General features: G+C 47.1%; 1 protein-coding gene across 1 annotated transcript in view; it reads right to left on the bottom strand.

Annotated features, from left to right (window-relative positions):
* Positions 1–4,696: 4,696 nt before the first annotated feature.
* Slc10a7 (solute carrier family 10 member 7) overlaps positions 4,697–17,003 on the bottom strand; it is a 234,269-nt gene continuing 221,962 nt past the window's right edge. Inside the window, exons 11-12 of the mRNA XM_021220146.1 lie at positions 8,943–9,088; positions 4,697–7,122 (exon numbers count right to left, since the gene is read on the bottom strand). Of these exons, the coding sequence (XP_021075805.1) occupies positions 7,093–7,122; positions 8,943–9,088 (176 nt within the window). The 3' untranslated portion in view covers positions 4,697–7,092. The remainder of the gene's footprint in view (positions 7,123–8,942; positions 9,089–17,003) is intronic.

Below are 17,003 nucleotides of genomic sequence, written 5' to 3'. Positions count from 1 at the left end.
CTTGACTGACATTGGCCTAGAAGTTCCCACAGATGGGGTAGAGAGAAAAATCTATGACCCAAATCTGTGGTGTGTTGGTTTGAATAGGAATGGCCACCGTAGGAACGATCCACCTGTGTGAATGCTTGGCCATAGGGAGTGGCATTATTAGGCGTGGCCTTAATGGAGGAAGTGTGTCACTGTGGAGGTGGGCTTTGAGGTCTTATATGCTCAAGCTAGGCCCAGCATGGTACAGTCTCCTGCTGCCTGTGGACCAAGATGTAGAACACTCAGCCTCACCACCAGGTCTGGCTGCATACTGCCCTGATGACAACGGACTAAACTTCTGAATGATAAGCCAGCCCCAGTTAAACATTTTCCTTTATAAGAGTTGCTGTGGTCATGGTGTCTCTTCTCTTCAATGGAAACCCTAACTAAGACACCTGGAAATGGCACCATTGAAGTGTTCTGTGAAGGGCAAAGACCGTGTCTGGGGAGTGTAACACCTGAGGAGCAGAGGGGACATTTCAACTGACATTTGAGGCACATCTCTCAGGGAGGGAGTGACCACAGTGGCCACTCAGAGGCAGCTTCAAAGATGGTTGATGGGAACTAGTAAGGACAGTCCCTACTGTCACCAGACTCAGCGAACATTTGGGGTCGGTAGGAAAAGGCCCAAGTAGCACAGGTGGGCCTGGACGACCTGTGACCATGTCCTTGTCTTTCTGCTCTGGGGATGTGGCCATTTAAAATTTCACATCCAGTGTCTTCCTTTACTGCTGAAACAGGCCCATGTCCCAGTCCCTTGCCGACTTCTAGTGACATTTAACAGTCTCCATAAGAGATCCCTTGCAGTATGGGGACTGATGCGGGCTAGCTCAGGCCTGACTGCACAGCCAATCTGATTTGTGCTAGCCCCATCCATTGTTGAGCAGTCATCCCATCTGCCTCCTCCAAGACTCGTAGCAAGTGCCAGGCACTGTGACAAACTGGTGGCTGCAACTACCTCATTCCGACCTCCGATCCGGCCATTCTTTAACACTCACACTCTGGCTCTGTGAGATGAGATGGGGACTCTACCCCATATTCAGTGTGTATGGGGAGTCTTTTAGAGGACACAGGATAGCCACAGAAGGTGACAGACTTTATCAGAATGTGCCCCATGCAAGACAGTAAATGGTCGGATTGGATGCCATGATGGGTTTAATGGTGGAAAAGATACCGAAGAGGTCCTAGCCCCACTGACAGAGCCAGTGCAATGGCCACGCTGGCACCAACTCTTGGGGGACTTAAGGCCCTGGATGGAGCCTAGTCTGTCTAGTGAGCAGGGGTCCACACAATTGCCTATTTGAAGCTCAGAAGAGCCACTAACAAGGTAAGGATAAATCTCCTCAGTGTGTGATCATCTTCTGCTGATGGTCTCTAAGGGCTGCTGGCCACGGCTTTCTGAGTTCCTTTCTACTCCTCCCTCTGAAGAGAGAGCAGCATCCTTTATCAGTCCCCACTGTGTTACTTTTCTTATTGCCCTTGATGAAACAGCTGACAAATGCAGCAGCTAGAGGAAGGCGTGGTGGAGGGAGCTTCAGACCCTGGCCACGCTGTGCTTGTGACCAGGGAGCAGACAGAGCTAGCTGACTGGCTGTGCTCGGCTTGCTTCCTCCTCAGTCCTGAACCCTAGCTCATGAACACACTACCCTGTTAGGTGATACTCCTCACCTCAACTAGCTCATTTGAGAACTCCTTGAGTGTCTCTGGAGACTTGTGGACACCCTGCCAGTTGTCACTGACTCACTGGGTGCTGGCTTCTCATCCTCCTTCTGCTTCTCCCATTACCGGTCTCTTTATTGGAAGAGAACCAGAAAGCAGTGTTCTCATGCGTATATCTCCCGCGATCCACACACCCACCTCTCCTGGGTGTGTCTGTAGTCACACTGTGTGTCCTCTTCCACCATCACCCTCTTCTTTCTCTTGCCCTCATTGGCGGAATGGGGAGATGCCTCTTATTTTGTGAAACTGTCCCATGTGCACACTGGTCTAGTCCTGGCTGCTTAGACTCCATGTTTCTTAAGGAAAACATATTTTACTTGACCAATGCGCTGTGGCTGAGGGGAATCATGGCATTCCCTCAAGAAACAGCAGAACCCTGGTTTGTATTGCACGCTCATTCCAACGCTCCCAAAGTGTGATCCGAGTAAAGTGAAACGTGAAACACTTCCTGCACACCCCTGCCTTCTGGAGTGCCATCTGCCAAACGTATTCTAGATTGGTCAAAATCATCCCATTTATTAGCTTTGTGACCTCGAGCCATTTAGACAGTGTATCGGTTTTCTCATCTGGAAAATGGGGTTAATTTTACTTACCTCATAGCACTGCTGGGAGAGTTAACCAAGACAATGCATATCAACTATGTGTCATCATGCCAGGCACCGAGGAAGAGCTGCACAAATCGTCCACACAGATGCACACGTGCACACACACACACACACACACACACACACACACCACAGATACACACATAATCATTATCATCATCACCATGGGATTGCTAAAAGTAGAGTTAAAAATGTCATTTCCTCCCAACATTTATTTTTCCCTCCTAATCCACATATATTGGTATCACAAGACAATGTACCATCTTCCCTACCCCTTTCTTTTCAAAACAGGGTCTTGTTGTCTTGACTGAATGTATGACGTAGCCAAGGATGACCCCGAGCCGTCCTCCTTGGCTCCACCTCCTACTGGTATGCACCACATTGTGCACCACACTGTGCAGCCTTGCCCTTTATCACGGCTCGAATCTATCTGCTGAGGTGAGTCATCTCTGAGCTTTGGATGCCTTGGGGGTCCTTTGTCCTTTGAAGGCTCTGCAAACATCCTTGCCATAGATTCTTTGTAGGGTAGACTCAAGAAATCAAAGAACTAGATGGGAAGACACAGGTATTTAACTTTTGATGACAAAATAGCTCTCCGCAAATTCCATCCCATTTATGCTTCCACTAACAGGACAGAAGCACCCCCCCCCCACACACACACAACCCTTGTTACTCTATGAAAAAATTGAAATTTTAAGCCCTTTGCCAATTGCATAGAGTAAAGACTAGTTTTATTACATTCTATGTGTGTGTGTATGTGTATGACATGGCACATGTGGAGGTCAGAGGACAACATGCAGGATTCAGATCTCTCCTTCTATCATGTGGGTCACAGGAATCTGACTTAGGTCGTCAGACTGACTTCTACCTGCTGAGCTCAATATTTTGAACTAAATCTATCATGTTTTTCTCTTTTTTTTTTTCTTTTGCACTTCAAAGAAACACATGTACGTTCCCCCTGTACCTTCTGGGGTACATTTTGTCCTGGACATATGGAACCTTCCACTCACTCATTCCATTGCCAGATCAGGAATGGGACCCAGTCTACACAAGAGAAAATGGAACGCCTGGCGCTTCGGTCAGGTTATACTGCAACTAGGAGATGAGGTTTTAGAGCATCTCCCCAGTTATGAGGAAGCCCGAGGCATCTGAGAAGCCAGAGAAGTTACTTGAGATAAGCCAGTGTTGGTGGACTTGAGGAGTAGTGTGGAGATGGGGTGGGTGGTCGGTGGCAATGTAAGAGACAGTGGTGAGGGGCAGGGGCCTGGTAATGACCACTTAACTTACATATCCCCAAACATCCAGAGCGTTCAGAATCCCACAGAAAACAGGCCAGGGAGCCGAGCTCCTTTTGTGTGAGCTACAGCAGGGCCCTGCTTGAGCAGCAGCCACTCCAGTCAGTCACGGCTGTCAGGTGAGCTATTTCCATGGCTGGATGACATCTACATCTGGTACCAACTGGTCCTCACGGTGGTAACCTGCACCACGTAAACAATCCTTAAACTTGGGTCAGCAGGTAAGTCCTCTGGGTTATATAAGGATCTTACCTTATTTGAGAAAAAAAGCCCTATACTGAAAGATTCATCAACAAATATAAAGTCTTAGGAGACCTTGTGTGTTGTCTAAATACAAATTGAGGATAACAATGTTAATGTTTATCTAGTTTCCCAGTATAAGAGAATTCAGTAAGGAAATCCTTTATTTTTAAAAATGTGTATGAAGTACTCACTAAATCATATTAGCATGACCTATGTAGCTTGAATAATTGAGGGTACCCCCCCTCCCCCAATTCTTGGCTGCTACTCAGAGCCTGGAGCTGGAGAACAACAGATGTGTGTGCCATGCTGGAGACAGGAATGTCAACTGACAACCACACGGGCTTCCCACAAGACAGGCATTCACTGGGAACCCAGAAAAGCTTCCTGGGAGAGGTGTTACTTCTACTAGGCTTCCAAATGGAAGAGGGTTCTAGACAGCAGAAAACCCGAGGACACAGAACTCTGGTACCCTCCTACGTGTCATAAAGAAGTCCTGGGGTTAGAAAGGCTTGCTGCAGCATCATCTGTTCCACCAATCAAAACTACGAGGGGATGGAAGGCCATGCCCCCAGCACCGGAGTCCTACCACCCTGCTGCAAGTGTTTCCTGTTGCTCCTGAACTGACACACAGTGTATTAGAATGGGTTTTTATTGCATGGTGTGGTGGAGGCCGTGTGGATATGCGTAACACAAGGACCCTGGCATGTCTGTCTGTTTTGTGCTGCGCTGAGCTGAAGTCGATCTAAGAAATCCCTGGGAAGTGGTGTGTGAGCCTCATAAATTGGGTAAGAATGAGCCACGACATTTCCAGAGATTCGTCAAGTACTCTCAGTTTAATCATAGAATTTTTTTTTTTAAATTTCCATTCATTATAAATAATCCACTTAATTAGCCATCTCTTTGAAAGAATTTGGTTTTTAGCATAAACACTGAGTGTCAACCAGAGGTGTGCCAGTTTAAAACAGAACAGGGAAGAATTTTAAAAATCCACAGAACCTTAACATTTGTAACATGCGTAAAGACTGCAGTACCACTCCTTAAAGTTCCAGCCATTTAAAACAAATTCCAGGTAGGAACGAGTAAACATAACTGTCGAATGCATTTTTTTATAGGTATATTTGGACAAACAAATATATAAAACAGATATTGACAGTGCAGAAACATAGGAAATATTTTAAGCTGACAGTTCAATCCTAATGAGCAGAAATTAAAGCAAATTTTGATTTTATTTTTTCCTTACCATGAAAAATATGCTATCATATTTGTGTACAAGGAGAAGTAGTCACAGACATGTTACTAAAGCTCCCAAAACTCATGATCTATATCAGTTTTGTTTGAAAACAAAAGACATTTTTAAAGCAAAGGAGAAAATGTTACCATAGCGTCTTCAGTTGAACTTTGTTGCAGTCACGCCTACTGCAAGTGTCGTGCACAGAGAGGTAGATGCGGTCGGTGGGGAGACCAGTGTTCAAATGATGGAAGGGTTGAGTCTACAACTCTGGCAGGCAGACAACGTCCACTTCCTCTAAAGCCCCAAGGCTGTGGGGGCGAGACTTGAAAACCTTTGTGCTCCATGGAGGTAGCACACTTACCAGATACACTGCCTCCTCGTCCCCAGCATGGTCCCCACAGGCTGTGCAGCTGGATCTCCGCCAGGCCTGACCCCAGTGTTATAGCTCTGCTCAGTTATGAAGTCCCGAGACACGGACACAGAAGACCTGGTGCTAACACCCAACACCAGTGTCAACCACGGTAACTATGGCATAAACTACCATCATCTACAACACCAATGCTAACCATAACCTGAGCCAACACCACTGAAAAGCCCAGGGAATTCTGAAGGAGTGATTCATTGTGGGACCACAGCCCCAGTACCAACAGCAAAGGCCGCTGCTGGGAGATCCGTGATAGCTGCTCGAGCACTAAGCAGGAAGCTCAGGAAAGACGCTGCCACCGCCGTTCAGGTGGCTGCCTTAGTTTCTGTTTGGGTTCAGTGTAGGCTTTTCTGGAGTCCTTTTGAAAGCTGATGCCCAGTTCCAGGACTCATCCTGTTTGACAGCTTGGTGAGTGGGAAGGTCCTGCCTGCCCTTCTGGGCCAGCCCTTCTTCCACCCGACTAGCAGTGTGGACATGTAACATTAGCTCACGCCCGTGGCCTCATGTTTATTTTCTCTGGCTCCTAAGGCTACGTGATTTGATTTCTTAAGAGATGTTGTGAACATCTGTCAAATGAGGGAAGGACGTTCTCATTCATAAGTCGTCTCAGATGTCTCAAGTGCGCTTAATTAAAGGGTGTAACAGGTTGTGTCTTGCCAACAGGAACGATTTGGAACGGTGTAACAGGAATGCACTTGGAACCAGCCGTGGAATGTGAACACAATCCACTGTTGATGTCTGTGACTCTCCAGCTGACTGTGACATTTGTGTGTTGCACGGGGATGTTGTGAGTGTGCAAGTGAAATGGGAAACTGAGGAATGGTAGAAGAGAGGAGCATACTGAGGCAGGACTGCAAACATCCCAAGGCAGTCCGGATTTACCTCAGCACTCATCCCGACTTTCTTTGAAGCATCTGGTAACACATTTAAGCTGCACTCCCCCAGCCCCCACACACTCTTGTGCTGGGACTAAAGAGTTTCTGGAGTGTGCAGGGACTAATGGAAGGGCTGTCTAGAGAAGACGGTGTCAAGGAATGAGGTACCTGACGCGTCTCAGCGTCTCTGCGATCGACATCCCCTGCTGAGTTGATAAGGAAGAGCCCCGTCACAGTCTTAGAAACAAAGAACCGCACAGTGAATCAAAGTGTGCGAGTGAGACTTTGGAATCTTTCACTGTCACCAGGAGGGAGGTTCTGGATGGCATGACCTCATTTTGAACGTTATAGTGCTACTAGAGTCTTGCACAAAGGCAGTACGAAGAAAACGTGTTAGCTTTTGTCCCTTGCTAGAAGTTTTTTTTTCTGCCTTAGGGGAAAAAATTAAGTCCAAAATACTATACTACCCTTGGCAGTAACCAACAGAGTGTGTTTTGGAAATAACGCTCTTGTCAAAAACATTTTAAGGCACTTAAACAGGTATATCATATTTTTTTCTGTAAAAAAATAAAATAGGCATCAAAACAACATTGCCAAGGACAGGGCCTCAGAACCCCTGTATGTACAGCCTGTACATGTATGTACACACTCCAGGAAGGCAGCGCCACCTGAGTCACACTGTTGGCCTTGTCAGCTTCACCCCCTGTAAGACAGGAAAACAGTTCACAGTTAGTTAGTGTCCACAACCAAGGGACAATGTCAACTCGTACCAGATAATGTATGCCACTGGAGGAAGAGGCCACCGATAGATAGATACTAGCTTCATCGAGAATGTCCCCTTTAGGTCCCAAAGAGGTATTATACCACTATTGGAAGATGGCAGATAACCTTTAGGAGGTGAGGCCATTGGGCGTGTGCCCTCAAAGGGGAATACAGGACCTTGGTCCCCTACCCCTGTTCCCAGCAGTGAAAGGAAGGGGTTTATTGTATATATTCTAACAATGACCCTCTCACAGGTTGCAGAGCAACAGAGCCACAGGTCATGGACTGAACCTTCCAAAATAAGGAGCTAAAATAAACATTCCTTCTTTCTAAGCCTTGGGTATTTATTACAGCAACAGAAAGCTGACAGGCAGTCATTCAGCCGGGCTACATCACTAATCCTGTTCCTAGAAACGGATCTAGCTGTGAGCTCACATGTGGCTCACATGTGGCCAGCCGACGGTCATCTCCCTAAGTCTGGCCTGCCCTTTTGCATGCTTCTGCTCTGCAGGGATGGATATTTGGGGCTTATTAGTATTATTTGCAAAGCAAAATAGCCATGCTACCCTGAGGGCATATTCTTAGTGTTTATTTTACTGGATTTTTTTTTTTTTTAAGATTTATTTATTATATGTAAGTACACTGTAGCTGTCTTCAGATGCTCCAGAAGAGGGTGTCAGATCTCATTACGGATGGTTGTGAGCCACCATGTGGTTGCTGGGATTTGAACTCAGGACCTTTGAAAGAGCAGTCGGTGCTCTTAACCACTGAGCCATCTCTCCAGCCCTATTTTACTGGATTTTTTATTTAAGTTAGTCCAGTTAAGTCTTAAAAATTTGAGACATTTAGAAGACAAATCCACTTCAATTGATCTTTTGTTTATTGTGACTGAGTATTATTGCCAAGAATGTGTGGATTTTTCAAATAATTTCTTCTTCTTGTGTCTTCTTTTGTAGTACTGGGTATTGAATCTAGGGCCTCACATATGTTAGGTAAATACTCACTAAGCCACACCCCAGCCTATTTAAAAATTTATTTTGACACAGGTCTCACTAAATTGCCAGGCTGGTATTGGACTTTTTTTGTAGTTCAGAATGGCCTTGAATTTGGTGTCCCACGCCTCAGTCTCGTGAGCAGTAGCGAGGACTGCGTAAGGCCCAGCTAATTTTCTTCATTTTCTTGGTCAACATTCGTATGTATACATTCTGAGGGGGCAGCGTACATACACACTGATGAACGGAAGAGAAAAATCCAAAGAAGGTGAAAAGTGAGGGAAGAAGAAACTGAAGCAGTCTCCTGACGAGTTAGAGGCTCTGACATGGCTGTCCTAGAACTCACTCTGTAGACCAGGCTGGTCTCAAACTCAGAGATCCACCTGCCTCTGCCTCCTGGTGCTAAGATTAAAGGCGTGGCCACCGTGGATTGGCTACTTGCTACTTTATTTTTGAGACAAGGTCTCTCCTGTGTCTGAGGGTAGACTGGCTTGCCAGTGGCCCGGCGAACTGGCGCTGTAGTATACTGTCACACCCAGCCTTTTCTGTAGATGCTTCAGTCTGACTCAGACTGTCACTCTTGAGCACCAAGTACTTTACCCACTCAGTCATTTCCCCATGCCCCTGTTATTATAGTTCACTAGTCAAACATATGTTGGAATAAGGATATATATGATATACCAGAAAAAAGTAAGTGTATGAATCATTTGAATCTAGGAAGAACATTTCAGTCTGTCTGCATCCAGGTCAGATCTTTCCGGAGTCTCACCTTCTGCCTGGACACCATCCAAGACTTTATTGTTGGCACTAGCACACTTCCCAGGAGGATCTGAGCTGGGTGGTAGATGAGCAAGGGCACGGATATCAGCGAGAGATGCTCGTGGCCTGCAAACACTATCTTCAGCATCGGGATTCCTGTTCAACAAAGAAGACAGAAAACAGAGGCAAGTCCGGTTGGTGTCAAACTGATTTTCAGAACTCTGCAATGTGTCATTACTGCATTTCCCCATGTGTATTCCCAGACCTGAAATGTGAAATTGTCAAATAAAGCCAATAGTTCTCTCTTCCTTTCAGGAAATAAGGCACTAAGTTCTAACTGGAACACATGAAAAGGGGAGGGTGGTCTGCGCGCAGTGGGGAGGTGCCTCTTACTCAAAATTGGCAGTCCCTTCTTCAGGAGGAGGAAGACTGAAACGGGTCACTCTAAGAAGACTGGAAAGTACTAAGGAGAGGTTAGTCGTGGCTCTCCTCTCGCTCAGTGCTGTGAGCATGTGTTGTTAGGGATCGCCAAAGATACAGGAAGCTAACAGACTTTATGTATAGACATGGTATAGACAGCCACCGTGGGAAGATACTCTGGCTGGGCAAACATCCTGTGCTCTACCCACAGCCCCTGGGTGTTAGTCTCACAGTCAAGGATTCCACCGTGTTTTTCAGCCACGGAACAATTTTGTTAAGTATCAGGTAAACTGCAAAGCTAGTGTACAGTGACGGGCTCAATGGCGCCCCAATAGACAAACACTCAATGACGCCTACCACTCTATTCTAAAAGACTAGGGTGTGCCCACCGCTAGGCAACTCTCTCAGCGCACACTTGGCTTCCTTAGCAGCGACACAGGCACGCTCAGCTGGAGGGCCACTGCCCGTTTTTTCACTAGTGCCATGCTCTTCAGGACTGCTGTGTACACGCCAGCTCTCACAACCAAGTGGTTTAAGCTCTCAGCTTTCATCCTGTTTACCTAAAGTGGTCTGTGAAAAGGGCCCAAGTTCTTAAACGTGCCTGATGGAGGCATGTAAATAACTCCTATTACAACACAATAGGGAAGACTTGGTTTGTCAATTATTTTTAACCTTGTAATACATTTCAAACTTTTATGTGAAAATGTATTTCATGGCTGCTCTTTTACACACAAAGCAATGCTGCGAACTGAAAACCCAACCCTCCCAGACAGGAACCTCTCTTAGGGCTCCCCGAGGACATGGTTAGACATTTTCTGTCTTCTATTTCCATGTTCACTATAAAACTCAGAACAAATAAGAACATAAGACAAAGAACAAAATAAAATAGGTCTTTTTTTAAAAAAAAAAAAAAAAACGTAAAAATCTAGGCACTGGAAAGTTCACAGCCTCAGGAGGCTAAGGAGGAAGCACTAAGATGTAAGCCGCACCCCCCTCCTCCCTACTGGTGCTCCACAGGATGACACTCAGGACCCGGGGCTTCATGAGCTCTACTGTCCCTGAGGGAGGAGTCCTAGAAAGGAGAGTAACTGAGGTAGACGTGAGGGGGCACGGAGGCAACAAGCAGCAGAAGTACGGAGATCGCTTGTCCTTAAAAGTGATTAGAACGGGCTTTCTGACTAATATTGATAATATGATTGCTCAGCTAACTCTTCCAAGTCACCCTTCTGTCACCATCCGAGGTCTGTGCTTTCCTCTCACAAGTTTCCCTGGGTTCAGAGGAGAAGCCAGTGCCAGCTGCTGCTGCTGCTATCAAGTGACAGAATGAACTGCAAGTTATAGCAGCTAACTAAACATGAGGTCCCTCGACTGTGACGAGGTAGGCAGACAAAGTAGAGATGAAGGCATGCAGCAACTTCACTCCAAGGTCACCGCCATAGGTGGTGTCACTCGGGTGGGTGTGCACGGCAATCCAGGAGCACAGAGGAAGCTGGCGTTCACCTGTGCCCTATGAAGCCTGGCTTCTGCACCTCAGCTTTCTGGACTGCAGCTCCTCCAGGGCAGCAGACCATGAGCTTCCTTGATCTCCACACCATGACGGTGCTGAGGTTTCACGTGGATGAAAAGCAAAGCTACTGTTCGGGCCATGCCAACAGGACCCTAAGCTTCTAGAAGCTTCTGGTGTGCTGGTGGTCCTGCCCTTCTTTGAACTGGAGGTCTGAAGCTCTTGTGCTGCATGTCCCTCAGTTCACTCCTCTCATCTTCAAACACACCTTCTGTTCACAGGGAGTCAGTGAACTTCAGTCCTCTTGGCTGGCGGTACCACCAGCGAGGCTGTGAAGATGGAAGGGACAGGAAGGCTCACTGCGCCTGCTGCTCCGCTTCTGCCAGCACTGACATCTTCACGGGGCACCGGTATTCAGCAGTTGGCTCGCCGTGCTCCTTGGACCTCACTGGAAGCCTGAGCTTCCCCTGCTGCCCACTTCCTCTCCGGGCATCTAGGTTCTGAGAACCCCAATCCCCTGGGTCCCGGCTTCGGCCACTTTCTCCTGTTAAAGCTCCTGGGCTTCTTCGTGGCCCTTTTCTCCTCCCGTTTACTGAGCTGGTAGATCTATTTTCCTGACAGACCCTGGTGGCCTGTTTCTTACTGTGCCTTGCATGACAGCCATTTGCCTTGCTTGAATGAGAAGGAATCCAAGATGGCTTGCAGCTGTGCAGACATTTGTCACATTCAGTAGGCCCTTCTCCCCACCGCTTCATATGCCTACAGTACCTCCTTGGTGGTTATAAATCACATCTCCCACAACCCACCTTCCCAGCGACTACCGTTAAGATCAGGGCTGGAAAATATGTGAGAGGCAGGAAGCCTGGTGTCCAGCAATGAGGCCCAGGTCCTTCAGTGACCCTCTGGCTGTCACAGCCACCTAGTGATGGGAGGGACACTCCAGCATTAAAGTCACTATATCTGTCTGGGTCTTCAAGTCTTTCTTACTTTCCCATCATTCGGATGCCTACTTTCTTCTATTTTTAGAATTCCTCTCAACCTGTTTATTTCAATGTCGCTTTCGTTCAGCCATCCCAAGTCCTGGCTGAGCATGATGGTGGCCAACTCTCGTATTCTCTGAGGACTGGGTTTCCAAGGGTGGGCAAAGCAGAGAGTCACATGTCCCCCACCAGCAGTTCCTGTGCTGTGACACTATTCTTTTCCAACTGAAAATTTATTATCCCAGGAGTCTAGGGATAGCTGGACATAAGCTACAGGGTCCTTCAGAAGCCACCATACCAGCACACTCGAGTTCTGTCACCTGGTAATGGATCTGTCGTGTGGCACCAGGAAACCACTATAGTTTGTATTCCAGCAGCTCGTAGACAGAGATACACCCTTGTCCTCCTCTCTTACAGGGTGAACAGCTCACAGGAACATTCGTTCATTCATTCATAACACCAGCACTCAGGTGTGTTGACTAGGTACCAGAAAGCAGGCTGTGCCAGAGCCCGGTGGTTGTCCCCTAAATGCCCAGCCCTTAGAGGCCTGGTCTCATGAGAGGAACTTAGGTCCTGTGGGCTGTGCCCTTGAAGGGCCACTGGTCGCCAACCTCTTCCTCTGTCTACTTTGGTTTCCTGGCCACTGCTCCTCCATCACGCAGTCAAACCTCATGTTCTGCCAGCGGCCCAAGGAGACAGGGCTCAGTGATCATAGACTAAAATCTTGGAAACCATTCCTATCTCAGTGGCTGATACATTCAGGCACCATGTCAGAATGTCAGCCATTCCCTACTGAGAGCGCTCTGAGCATCCTTAGTGTGGTGTGGTGCAGGAAGTGAGGGAGGAGACACAGGGGACCTCTGCTCCCACCATCCCCACCTCTTGATCTCACAACTCCTGTGCTGTTTTTTCCCTGCATTCAAGCCTCCGCAGGCGCTCCTCAGGGCTCCTCTCCGTCCCCTGTGGCCCAGGCTGCCCCTATGCCTCTGCTCATCACTTTCTGTTTTAGCCTTCTGTTGCCTCCTCTGAGTGTACAGCCTACAGTCCACAGACTGACCTGCAGAGCCCATCTCCACTCCTGACCATGTGACCCACGCCAGCCTTGGACTCCGCGCCCTTACCACAGCCTGCATCTTGACGTGTCCTTTACCACCAGCAGGGTCAGCAGCTGGTCCATATTCATCTTTGCGAGTATAGTAGGTGCTCAGAAAAACAACAAACAACAACAACACCACCACCACCACCCAAGAAAAGCTCATGGAATGAATGGGCTTGTGTTTGTCCAAATTCCATAATAAAGCTACTATACAGATTCTCACCTCATTTACATCTGTTAATTAGAAAAAAGCGAACCAGCAATAACTTAAAAATCCAAATAAACTTAGTTGAGTTTTCCTTTTAAAATAAAATTTAAATATGAGATTCTTTTCATCTTGCTATCACCACGGTAATATAAATGAAGCAGATTAATTTTAATGTTCCCAGGTACTGATTCTGTGTCACCATGGTTGACAGGATTCAAGTAGACTTTATGAGATGGCATTTGACTTTATGGAAGTGAACACTATGTGCATTTACAATTTTACAGGGACTTTAAGCTGTCACACTGAAAAATGTTTATAAAACATTAATCAAAAAATGCCTCTTTAATCCAGTGCATTGTCTGAGAGATGCTGGAAGATGCCTGTTGTAAATGGATTCCTCTTCTGACTGACGCAGTTTCCACGGGAAGCATTTCCCACTGCTCGCTGTGCACACCGTGTGCGTAGATAAAGAGCACTTTCTCTGCGCATTACTACCTGATCCGAGCACTTGGGAAATCACTAATGTGGAGTGTGCCATATTTCCATGTCACACATGACACATTTGTCTAAAATTATCCAACAGAGTTTGACACTGCAGCATACTCCATAAGCAGGGCTTTCAACTGACATCTGCCACGCAGGAACTTCAAGTGCGCCCTTTCTTCTTCTAAAGAGTGAGTATGGGCTTTCTTTTATCCTATACCCAGGAAGGAGAGGATGAAACGGCTTGGACAAGAACAAGCTCCCCCCTAACTTAAATATGTTTATTTTATGTTCTCTGAATTAGAAAATTCCCTTTGTATTGTACGCAACTTGCAACATTGTTGCTGTTTATTAGATGAGCATCGCCTGACTGGTCCTTGGGAAATGGGCACTTCCCCCACGACTAAGCATGGCGTTTTCTTTAACTACTGTACACGGCTGTCCTATGACTCACAATACAAAGATCTAAGTTGCAACACTGTTCACAGTTTACCTACAGTACTTGGAGCTGCATAGTATCCTTCCTTCCTTCCTTCCTCCCTCCCTCCCTCCCTCCCTCCCTCCCTCCTTTCTCTCCCCTTGAAATGGGTTTGCTGCCAGCTTTGTTCTACCTGCTATGGCTGTAAGGAGAGAACCGGGCCAGCCCCTTTCCTGACCACATCACCATCCTGCCATCCCCGTGAGTCCCATGCAGTGCTGGCTGTCACTGGCTTGCCCAGCCTCCACAATTCCAAGCCCGGGACAATTCTGTGAGCTGTGGAGTTGGACAGGTTCTTGCCTCTTTGCTCAGTTTCCATGCTCACCATCTCAGCTCAGCTCCTCATCAAGTCCAGCTCAGACCGGTCAGGCCTCCCTGTCTTCTAACTCTTCTTCTCATCAACCCCACCATTCACAACCAGATTAATCTTCTCAAAACCCATTAATTAAAGCCAATGCCCCGATCAGGAGCTGAGTGAGTTTCCAGGGCCCATTCATCAAATCCCACACCTACTCAACTTTAGTGAAAGATAATTACGGCTGCCATCACTTGGAAAGTGCCATTGCTTGCTAAGGGCTACGTCTGAAGAGTCTCAGCCAGGCCTCACTTGGTCCCTCGGAAGTTTGTGGCCACTTTCCCACTGATGGGGAGACGGGGGTTTAGTAAGTTCGTGCAGTTACATAACTCATCTGACGGCTTGCCTATGGCTAATGCAGAAATGGACCTGCGGTAACTACTTCTAAGCAACAGATTTCTGTGAACACTACTAAAGTAAACTTTATGGGACATTTGCTGTCATTGGCTCAAGCCTAGAACTTCAAGGTCAACTCAGACGCTGACCTTTCTCTTTATGTATGGAGGCCCATGGGCTCATCAAGACTTAGCTTGTACAGGTGGCCTTCTTCCTGACCTGTCTCCTGAAGGAGGAGGACATATTTTCTAGGCATACCTCGTGCTCTAGGATTGACTTAGGACGCCATTATTTTCTTTCTCTAACTCTTCTACCGAGTATGGGACAGGTACACAGCACAGTATCGACTGTTTCAGAAAACATGTGAATATTTCCTACATGGAAAAAGACAGTTTTAGATCAAATCTGATGCCCACCCTGCTCTGGGAGAGGAGTGTGTTCATCTGAGATGGTGTGGGGGAGACAAATAGGACCCACAAACATGCAATCTGAGGTGGTGGGGAAGTGTCTGACTAGAGTTTAAATGCTCCGAGGATCTGAATATATTGGTGGGAATATGTAAGTGGGACACACTTAGCTGAGAGATGGCATCTGTTCCACTGAGTCACTTCGAAGGTCATTCTCTGAACCCACGTGACTTGTTCTCCATTAGAGTGCTTTCTCAGAGTACCACTGAGTTCTGGAGGGAGCTGCTGGCAAATCTTGAACTCACCTGCTTCTTTCTTCTCACGCTTTCCCACTCTTGCTTAGTTTGTTCTCAGAAACACGCAGCGTTTAGCATCCCAGCCTCTTATGCTGACAGTGCAAGAGCATGTTACTTCTTGCTACTTAAAGTCTTTGTCTTGATTCTGAGTCTCCCAGGAAATCCCAGGCTTGCCCCTAAGATTCAACAGGTAGAACTCTAACATCGTGAACTCTAGTAGAGCAGCCACTGTTTGAGGAACATGGTTACTTTTTCAAACCCTCACCACCACCCAAGCCCACGTATATCTACTCACTGTTCCCATGCTGTGACAGAAGAGTCACAGAAAGTGATGCTTGCTCGTTAGCACTCATCTGTCTGGCTGACTAAGAACAATTATACATAGTTTCTAGACCACAAAACAATGCCATAGCAAGGCCTTAACCACAGTCTTAGAATTGGTTTGAACAGGCTGAGGCTGATCCTGAAGAAAGCTAACTTTCAGTAACAGTAGCTACTGTTTTATGTAAGGGTTTCATTCTTCATTACTTATTATTGTGCATGTGCAGGTGTATGTATGTGGGATTAAACTCTACGTTGTACAGCTGTGTGGATGCTGCAGGTCAACCTTGGGTGCTGATCCTCAGGGGTTGTCTATGTTGGCTTGACACAGGGTCCTTCCCTGGGGCCTGGGAGTCCCTAATAGGATGGCCTGGCTGGCTCGTGAGCTCCAGGCACCCGTCTTTCTCCAGCTCTCCAGTGCTGGGATTACAAGCATGTGCTACCACATCCAACCTTTTAAATATTCTGGGAATTGAACACAGGTCTCATATTCATGCAACAAGCACTTTATACACTGAACTATCTCTCTAAGCCCAGTTTATCATTCATTATATCAGGGGCCTACACTGCTTGTACAATATGGTATTAAGAAGCCTGGGGCTAGAGTCACGCCTGGGTTAGAAGCTTATTTCTACTGCCTGTTTGATCTTGGTTGGGCAAGCTGCTTAAACTGTGTAGGCAAGTCGAACCGTGTCACCAGAGAGAAAAACTGGTAAGGTGGGGCAGATTAAGGAACCCTGGCAATTTTCATAATTGAGAACAGTAGGCATTTGAATCTGCTCCCAACCCAGTTCCTGTCTTGGAGCACATGACCATGACACCCCACTAAGAGGACCATGCTAACTGGTTACACAGAGTAAAGCCCAGAGTTCTCCATGCTAATGAGGTATCTAGATGGGCTTGCTGGAGCGTTTAGCCAATGAGCTTGCCTTCCCAGGCATCCCTTCCTGCAGAAGGTATTAATCTCTGGTTCACCCTGAGTGAGCCTATCCATCCTTTTCCTCCATGAACAAACAGTTTGGACAAGCAAGGGCTGTCTCTCTCCTCAAGAACCATAGTGGGGAGAAGCCTTTGTTACCATCTGTGTCACCTACGTCTCCCGCAGAAGGCTCCGTTTTGGTTCCCAGAGGCGTGTCTAGGTGCTCTGGAGTTTGGCAACTACAGCATCAGCCCAGTCCACACCAGGT

Source organism: Mus pahari, chromosome 20 (genome assembly GCF_900095145.1).
Source record: "Mus pahari chromosome 20, PAHARI_EIJ_v1.1, whole genome shotgun sequence".
Taxonomy (NCBI): Eukaryota; Metazoa; Chordata; class Mammalia; order Rodentia; family Muridae; genus Mus; species Mus pahari.
Note: the sequence above shows the minus strand (reverse complement) of the source record. Positions and strands in the feature narration are given on the sequence as shown.